The sequence below is a fragment of the Anguilla anguilla genome, chromosome 8 (assembly GCF_013347855.1).
Source record: "Anguilla anguilla isolate fAngAng1 chromosome 8, fAngAng1.pri, whole genome shotgun sequence".
NCBI classification, from domain to species: domain Eukaryota; kingdom Metazoa; phylum Chordata; class Actinopteri; order Anguilliformes; family Anguillidae; genus Anguilla; species Anguilla anguilla.
The window spans coordinates 1,504,919-1,514,013 of NC_049208.1; the positions used below are offsets into that span (position 1 = coordinate 1,504,919).

Here is a 9,095-nt window from a genome sequence, read left to right on the forward strand (position 1 = left end):
ATCAGTACTGACTCCTAATATTTGCTCTTTGAGTCTGTAGAGAGGCCATTTCCATGCATGTACAGTAATGAAGCTTATAATCATAAAAACATACAGCCTCACTTTCATACCATTGCTCTGAGTGTGGTCTGCGTACCGTGGTCACAGTGATCTTTAATCTTACCGTATGCTGTTGCCCAAGCTGTCTGCCTCTGTCACAAGAGTTTAGTGATCAAGAACTTGCTGAAACTGAGCGAGCCGAAATCCATGTGCACACGTTCATCTCGACCGTGATAAAAAGCCTTCCGATAGGTTATTCCCAAATGTCCCGTTTGGAAGGACGAGCCATAGATCTTGGAGATAAACTGGCAAGGTCTGGATCTGGATCCATATTTATGAAGCTTCTAAAAGCAGGAGTGCCAACCTATGATCCGTTTTTTCCGTTTGAATGAGGTGGACGGACGGACGGACGAACAAAAGGACGGATAGGGACAGGGGAAACTTGATCTTGGGTGAACAGTTTACCCTAAGACTATCAATCCAGGCTCTGATCTTCAAAGAGCAGATCCAAGTTCAGTTTACGCAGGATTACAATTAAGGTTACCAAACCAAAATCCCAAACCCCAGCTGCGATGTGAAAATACTGTAGACTGATCCACAGTGAGCACTCGAGGTGCAGACTAGATATACGTTGATAACCCTGTACGGTGTGAGATCACAAGCACGCGATTAGAACATTCTTAACTGAACATTCCAATGCTGATGATGTCACAATCACTGCTGGTACGACTGAAAGCAGTGGAGTTCCAGAACACTGACATTTGAATTTTGAAAAGCATTCCAAAATATATCCGCTCTTCAAATGGCTGAAGTTCTCCAGTGTTCTACTTCTATTATATGGACTGCCTGAGGGTCTACAGGTTCTGAACATGGGCAGTCTCAACCTGCTAGAACGACAGGATCCATCTACCGGGTGTTTTAGTGCAATCCCATTTCTTGGAGCAGATTAGAATAGCTCTTTGCCTTTTGTCTCCTGGCAGACTTTCACACGCTCTCAAAGTTTGGAGTTGCCGAGTCATTTTGACCGATACTGCGGCGTGAAGTTATGCTCTGTGAACCAGGGGAGGGAGGAGGGCGTAAAAATCACGGTCTATCACACAGGTAGGCAGCGACTCTTTCCTGTCACAAGCTTTGATTCTCGTACGCATTTCTGTGCATTTCAGTATACACACACACACCACAACCCCCCCCAATTGCTAATATTCCATTTTTTCCTATTTCAAGCCAAAAAATAACCGTTGAGGAAACAATCTACAATTTCAATTTACACATTAAAAAAACCCCACATCTGGCTCTTTTTTCCTTCCTCCAACACAATAATACAAAAACATAATAACAAAAGAAACATATAAAGATCAGACAGTTACGTTTAAAAAACCATAACTAGTATCCTTTGGCGCATCTCGCGGCTTTGTTGTTCCGATGGCGGTTTTTTTTTTCTTCTTGAGCTCGCGGTGCGGAGATCTCCGCTGGTCTGAGGTGTGTGACGGAGACCTGAGAATCACCTGAGCCGGGACACACCTGTAGGACGGCCCCGCCCGCCGGAGGGGAGGGGTGGGGGGGCCACGGCCTGCTCTTTGACACGCCCTACACTAATAAAGTCACATGACGAAGGGAAGGGAGGAAAAGCGTTTTTTTTGGGGGGACGGAGATAAGATTCGGGAGCCTTTCTTTCGCAGGGGCGGAGCTAAGATTAGGGGGCGGAGCTAAGATTCAGGGCCTCTTTTCCAGGGGCAGAGCTATGATTCGGGAGCTTGTTTTCCGCAGGGGCGGAGCTAAGATTGGTGGGCGGAGCTAAGTTTCAGGGCCTCTTTTCCAGGGGCAGAGCTATGATTCGGGAGCTTGTTTTCCGCAGGGGCGGAGCTAACATTAGTGGGCGGAGCTAAGATTCGGGAGCCTGTTTTCCGGGGGCGGAGCTAAGATTGTGGGGGCGGAGCTAAGATTCGGGAGCCTGTTTTCCGGGGGCGGAGCTAAGATTCTGGGGGCGGAGCTAAGTTTCGGGAGCCTGTTTTCCGGGGGCGGAGCTAAGATTCTGGGGGCGGAGCTAAGATTCGGGGGCCTGCTCTGAGACAGTGTTCAGCAGGGCTTTGTAGGCTGGAGAGCTGATGAAACGGGGGTACGAGTCTCTCTGCATCAGCGTGTAGATCTGCAGCTGCGCGTCGTCAAACGTGTGCACCGAGGGCTCCACCATGTTCCTGTTGATCACCTCTCGAACCCGCGAGTCCAGACTCACCTGGAGGCGAGAAGGTTAGGACACAAAATTAGATGATCTTTACATCTGCCAGACTATTCATAAAATATGAGCCCCAAAATTACTGACTGCAAAGTCAGTGCTGCAAAGTTACGACTAGATTTTCACCTGTATGTTTCAGAGTCTGAGCAAGCACTATTCTGGACAACGCAACCGCTGAATGTTCCTTAGAATCCTCAGACACCCAACCTGCAGGTGTGCACATTCTGAAAAATAGCCACACCTGCACGACGCCATTTTCAAAAGCAGGCCGTGTTGGAAACACGCTGCAGGTCAGTACTGTTGTATAATTCTAGAATACTATAATGCTAGGGACCTGACTTGAATTCCTTCAAAAAAAAAATAACCACCAGTGTAAGTAAATAATTGACACATAAAAATGTCATCTTTGTAAGTTGCTCATGATAAAAGCACCTACTGAATGCTTCTTTATTTTGTCTTCATTTTCTAAAGAAGTTCAAGTTTCCTCACTCAACGTTTGCAGTGGTACACTCCCCACAAGATACTTAGTGGTGGAGTTTCCCCCCTCCTCTGTGAAGTGCTTTGAGATCATTGCTACATACGTGTAGATGCAATCCACCTCCATCACTATGACGAAGAGTATTGTTAGTAGTATTATTGTCAGTAGTATTATTGTCAGTAGTATTATTATCAGTAGTATTATTGTCAGTAGTATTATTACCAGTAGTATTATTATCAGTAGTATTATTGTCAGTAGTATTATTGTCAGTAGTATTATTACCAGTAGTATTATTGTCAGTAGTGTTATTATCAGTAGTATTATTGTCAGTAGTATTATTACCAGTAGTATTATTGTCAGTAGTATTATTGTCAGTAGTATTATTGTCAGTAGTATTATTACCAGTAGTATTATTGTCAGTAGTATTATTGTCAGTAGTATTATTATCAGTAGTATTATTGTCAGTAGTATTATTACCAGTAGTATTATTGTCAGTAGTATTATTATCAGTAGTATTATGACTCTGATTGCGGCCGTTGTGGTTATCGTGCCAGTGAAACCCGCGGTGCTGTCGGTGAGGAGCGGACCCGCTCGGGCCCCCCGGGGGGTGCAGACCTCTTTGGGCGAGAGGATGGAGATGTAGTCCTCGTAGATGAGCCGGGCCTTCTCCTCCACGGCGGCCTTGGCGCTCTCCGCCCGCAGGTCCTCGCAGGCCTGCCAGAACAGCATGTTCTCCTCGCTGAACTCCGTCCGCAGAAACTCCCGGAAGGCGCACCGCCCCGCCGGACACTTCATCAGCTTGTCGAAGGACTGTCCCCAGGAGAGGACGTCCTCCGCAGAAGGCGTGGGTCTGTGGGGGAGAGGAGCGGTGGGAGGTTTGATGGGTCACTTAAAATTTAGATTTAAATAACATGCCCATGCCCCCGGATTTCGTCCCTGTCCCCAGATTTCCTGTCCTCAACTCACCTCTTTCACTATACCCAATCTATGTATTTAGACCTCCTGTCACCCCTACCGTTAGGAGTATGTAGACCTCCTCTCTCACCCCTACCGTTAGGAGTATGTAGACCTCCTCTCTCACCCCTACCGTTAGGAGTATGTAGACCTCTCTCACCCCTACCATTAGGAGCATGTAGATCCCCTCTCTCACCCCTACCATTAGGAGTATGTAGACCCCCCCTCTTACCCCTACCATTAGGAGCATGTAGACCCCCTCTCTCACCCCTACCGTTAGGAGCATGTAGACCCCCTCTCTCACCCCTACCGTTAGGAGCATGTAGACCCCCCCTCTCACCCCTACCGTTAGGAGCATGTAGACCCCCTCTCTCACAGACTGACCTCTGGTTGCAGTCTGTGGCCCCGTCGGTCTTGGTCTCGTAGGAGGATCTCCGGTTCCTCTCGTTCCCGTCCTCGTTCCTGACAAACGAGACGGGGAGGTAGTAAAACTCGGCAAGGGCACGGGGAGAGAGGACTGCGACTATGACTGAAAAAGAATATTTTACCACCTTCCTCCTTCCGTCCTTCTCTCTCTCCTCTGCTCCCTCTGTCCTTCTATTTCCCCCTCTCATTCTTTTTCTCACTCTTTCTCTGCCTCTCCCTTGCTCTCTCTCCTATTACCCTCTCATTTTTTTTCTTTCAGTCTCTTGCTCTGCTCTCTCTCTCCCTCTGTCTCTCTTCCCCCTCTCTCTCCCGTTTCTCTCTCTCACTTCCCTCTCCCTCTCTTCTCTCTCTCTCCCTTGCCTCTCTCTCTCTCTCTTTTCTCTCTCCCTCTCCTCTCTCTCTCTCCCCCTCCAGTGTACACTCAACATCACAGAGCCTCTTTATAGCTTCGGCTGTAATATATGCATCGCTGCGCATACTGACAAACACCAGCATCCATAATTCATTTCAGAAATGCAAATGGCCTCCATGTGTTGATGGGGAGAGCTTGTGACAGCGGAACTGTGCGTACTCTACATGTAGGCCTCCGAAGGACCAACCACTTCTGTTTGAGGACCAAAGCCACAGCTGCCCAACCCTGTTTCTGGAGACCTACCATCCTGTAGGTTTGCACTCCAACCCTAACAAAGCACACCTCATTCAACAGCTCAGCTAGAGCAGGGCTGCCCAGCCCTGTTCCTGGAGATCTACCGTCATGTAGATTTTCACTCCAACCCTAACAAAGCACACCTCATTCAACAGCTAGAGCAGAGTTGCCCAACCCTGTACCTGGAGATATACCACGGGTTAAAGTGCACATGTAGGTTTTCACTCCAACCCTGACAAAGCACACCTCATTCAACAGTCAGAGATCTCATTGTGCTGCTAATTGGTAGAATCAGGTGTGCCAAATTAAGAGTTTAAATGAAAACCTAAAGGACGGTCGATCTCCAGAAACAGAATTCAGGCAGCCCCGACCTAAGCTCTCCTAACAAGGATGACCAGATGACAAGATGAAAAAACTGGGAGTGGGGTAGGGAGGCTGTCAGGAGGTGGAGGTTCACATTGCTTTTCACCATTATCTATATAGTGTAAAGGGAATCTGATCCTGCATCAGCACACACCTGCACCCACACCGGCCCTTTCTGAATAGGAATGGATTCCCCTTGCTTAAACACTAGCACCTTGAGCCACCAATCCCTTCCACAAGCAGCCCTCAGTTGTTCAATTAGTCGTATTCCTTGGCTGGTTGCCACTGACTACTGACACTGGATTGTCTACAGTGACACCTTGAGGATGTGGACTGAAATACAGGCTAAACCCGTCTCAGGTTTTCAGGAAAAACGTATGGCCTTTGCTATGGTCTTGTTCAGCCAAGCATCCATTTGAAGCTACGTCAATTAGTGATGTGGAAAATGGGGAGAGGTGGGTCCATTCATACGTCACACGTTGTGAAAAAAATACCACCGCAAAGGATGCATTCGTGTTTCCTTGCTCAAGCGTCCTTCAGGAGCCTCCTAGATCCTTGCTCCTTCAAGGAGGATTTAACGGGTTTGAATGTCCTTAAAGATGGCGGACCTTGATTGATTTCCAAGTCAGTTGAAGACTGAAGACAAGGATTAATAAAATAAGTGACTGGAATGAGCCCATGGTCGCTAACCAGGAAAATCCACAACACCCTGTCCCCGGCAGACCTAATACTTGACCAGGAGTCTCTAGATCACACCATCCTGGTCAGATCTATAATTGACCAGAATAAACTAGTACCCCTTTCCGAGTAAGACCTATGGTTGACCCGGAACGGTTATAGTGGCCCCTCCTGGTCACCCTCAGTCACCCACCAAGAGCAGCTACAGCAGCAGCACCAGCAGAAGCAGCAGGCGTTGGGTCCTCGGTTCCCTGGGTCTGGCGGGGTCTGCACGGTACCCGCCGCGTCCTGTTGCCCCGTCGTCTGACGCTTCCGCATCTCCATCCGCTGGGATCCCATGGGCTTGGGGGCGAGAGAAACGGCGCCGGAATCAGTTGTGCACGCGCGGTTTTGCAAGAAGGGGGGGGGGGGGGGGGCTGGGGAATAGCACCGGAAATAATCCGTCCGACTGGGTTTATTAGAGCGAAAACAGCGATTAACGATACATTATTCTAAAATGAGATTGACGGGTAATGTCAGGCCACACTCACACTGCAAGTTAGCCTTTCCTCCACTCCTCATTTGTTAGAGTGTCATGTGACAAAGTTTTCACCGTCAAGGGCAAGCGCATCCGTTTTACTGCTCCATGTCAGATTTGACGATCTTTTCAGGCCAATGACTCATCGATGATTGGACATGGCCTTGTGAAACACGCATGAAACCTACGTCTGCATTTTTGGTCGATGATCTTCCACTGGAAAAATGCAATCTTGACTCTTGTCTTTGATGCATGTTCCATAATGACGGAGAATTCGAACGTGTTTAGTGTGGGTAGTCATTTGTCGCCTACATTTGCAGTTTTAGTTCGGGAGTTTTTTCCAACCCAATGGGTAGATTTCCTGAGAACCTGTGCGTGTCGATTATGCTGTTTGAGCTGATTCTACACAATATTGTCGGAATACAATCGCATGTTGAAAAAAGGCACTGGCTATCTGAAGGCACAATTACTTATTATTTTAGTGAATAAAACAAATCTCTCTTGCTAACGTAATTTTGTATTTGAACTGGTACATACTGCAATCTGTACATTATCCCCTCACAATAAGTTGGATAAAATATTTCGTAGGAAAACGTCGTTACAGTTTTAAACACCCCGTTCGTCTTTCCAATGTGTTCCATTAAATAAACGCGACACCTGATGTTGTTTATTCCGTTGTTCGTGTTAGTAAAGTAACGGCGCGTAAAGATATGTACAGACCAGGGGAAACGGCTAACTGCCCACGGCAGTTATTCGATGTGAAGAGCACGAGCTATTCCGTTCCTGATTACGGGTTCAAGCAAGCAGCTCGCGGCCCTAGCTGCACATTGCAGCGTTATGTATGTTTTGTATCGAAGGTCTGTTTTCCCTTACGGTATGTGTTCCTCTGTTTTAGATTTAGCCTCCGTTTTAACTGGTCCCTTTTTTTTTACAGAGGCTATCTATTTTCGTTGACGTCGTTAAGTTTTTTTTTTTGTTTCTGTTTTTTGTTACATTTGTTTCTGCATTGTCGTTTGTCATTTAAATTTTGGAGGCATTTATTTTAATTTATATGTGGGTTTTATTACTGCTACACGATTAGCAGCATCAACTTACATTATGATTGGTAGAAAATAGGCTACATGATTCGGGCCTGTATTGTTAATAATATCTATTTATTAAGCAATATTCTTAATTTTGTGCTTGCAGAATGAACACCACGATCATTTTATGAGCAATACAATCATGTCACTTGAGCGGTGGCTACTTTAAATCCAGTGTGGCGCGCGAGCGCCTTCTGTACGCGGCAAAAATTGACGATACCTGTCAAAATGAAAGGCTGATATGTCAGAATATGTTTGTGCTGCAAGAAAGAGACGTTAGTCCTGAAACGGTCCCGTAACACATACTGCCAAATATGAATATGAAATTATTCCCTCTGAAATGTGACCATTCATGCAAAACTCGCGCAAACACCATTGAAACACGTAATATGTCATCGACACATATGTTCTAATGATTGTTGCGTATCTATGCATTCGTTTATACTGATGGACATCGCATGCAGAACGGTATACTGCAGATCGCTTGCCTACGCAAAGCATAGAGGCTTGTGTAAAATTTTAGAGGGGGTGTCAAAATCACCAGTAGGCTAGCAGAGATTATTAACATGAATCCTGAAAATTGTGTTGTGTGATTATTTCAACGCTCTCGTATTCTAATTAAAATAAGCCATTGCAGGCATCATTAATTCGAACATCGAAAAGTGGCATCATGGAGATATTTTACAATACAGTCTCATATAGCCTGGGCGATTGAAGCTAGCCTACATCTTTTTTGTCGCACACTGGATCTCAAAGATCAAAAGTCTTTTAAACGCGTATAACGTATTGTACATTCCCTGTGTCATTATATATATAACAATATAGGCTGTATATAATTAGATACAAGCACTTACGATATCACCATGGATGCCGAAGATTGAGGGAATCCGTTGCCTTGATTACATCCGTTAAAACAGGACTTTTCAGACCGGCTGCTTGTTGTCAATGCGCATGCGTTCCTCTTACTAAGTGGTAGTAAGGGTAGCGTAAAGCCTCGGCATATTACACCTACAGTTGCCTATAGCTGGACTCTTCGGATCGTAGCCTTCACGTTATAGAGCGACATGGGCCTGCAACTGTTAAACATGACCGTATTTGTCTACTGCGAGAAAGAGACAGCGCGGAAGCGTCAACATTTAGCCGTTTCAGTCGTGTGAAGTGATGGACGGAGTTTCGCCGTGGCGTCTTTCACCGAAACTACCCTTACTGCCCTTTTTATCACACCCGTTTCCATGGTGACCTGCCAAGTCGCCTGCGCTGTTTTGTAGCTTTGCTCGTTTTGTGTTAAACATTTCTTTGATGCGCTGAGCGCAAGTTTCCCCCCCAAAAAACAGTGTTTGCAGTTTCGCTGTCCGTGGTGCTGAGAAAGTTGGAAAGCACCTTCCCCTTACCAGTCGTTATGTCGGCGCCAATTTCAGATGAATTACTCACTTTCAGAATATGCTAGTGTTTCCCGCCGTGCTACGTACAGCAAATTAGAGTATTCTTGTGGTTATAATAGAGTGATATTGATTCTTTAGCATATTAATCTACTAGGATTAAGTATGTGACCAGTTTTATTATGCCTGGTTCCACATTACGCAGGAAATAAATTAATTTGAGTTTTCCTGTATTAAACAGTGTAACTGGTAATTGTATGTCTAAATCTGGCTTGGTAGCCTAGTTGGCAAGGTTGCTAA

At 46.0% G+C, this 9,095-nt stretch overlaps 1 protein-coding gene across 3 annotated transcripts; it reads right to left on the minus strand.

Moving 5' to 3' along the window:
- Positions 1-1,479: 1,479 nt before the first annotated feature.
- Positions 1,480-8,639, minus strand: LOC118234512 (regulator of G-protein signaling 20-like). 3 transcript variants are annotated; one of them, XM_035431095.1, is made up of 6 exons: positions 8,271-8,639; positions 6,011-6,159; positions 4,089-4,166; positions 3,366-3,600; positions 2,099-2,272; positions 1,480-1,990 (listed from the first exon to the last, which is right to left on the minus strand). In XM_035431095.1, the coding sequence occupies exons 2-6, from the start codon at positions 6,154-6,156 to the stop codon at positions 1,976-1,978; spliced, it is 648 nt and encodes a 215-aa protein (XP_035286986.1). In that variant the 5' UTR covers positions 6,157-6,159; positions 8,271-8,639; the 3' UTR covers positions 1,480-1,975. The 3 variants fall into 3 exon arrangements, with proteins under 3 accessions (XP_035286986.1, XP_035286985.1, XP_035286984.1); XM_035431094.1 differs by having other exon boundaries at positions 1,480-2,044; XM_035431093.1 differs by having other exon boundaries at positions 1,480-2,272; positions 8,271-8,636.
- Between the last annotated feature and the right edge of the window lie 456 nt (positions 8,640-9,095).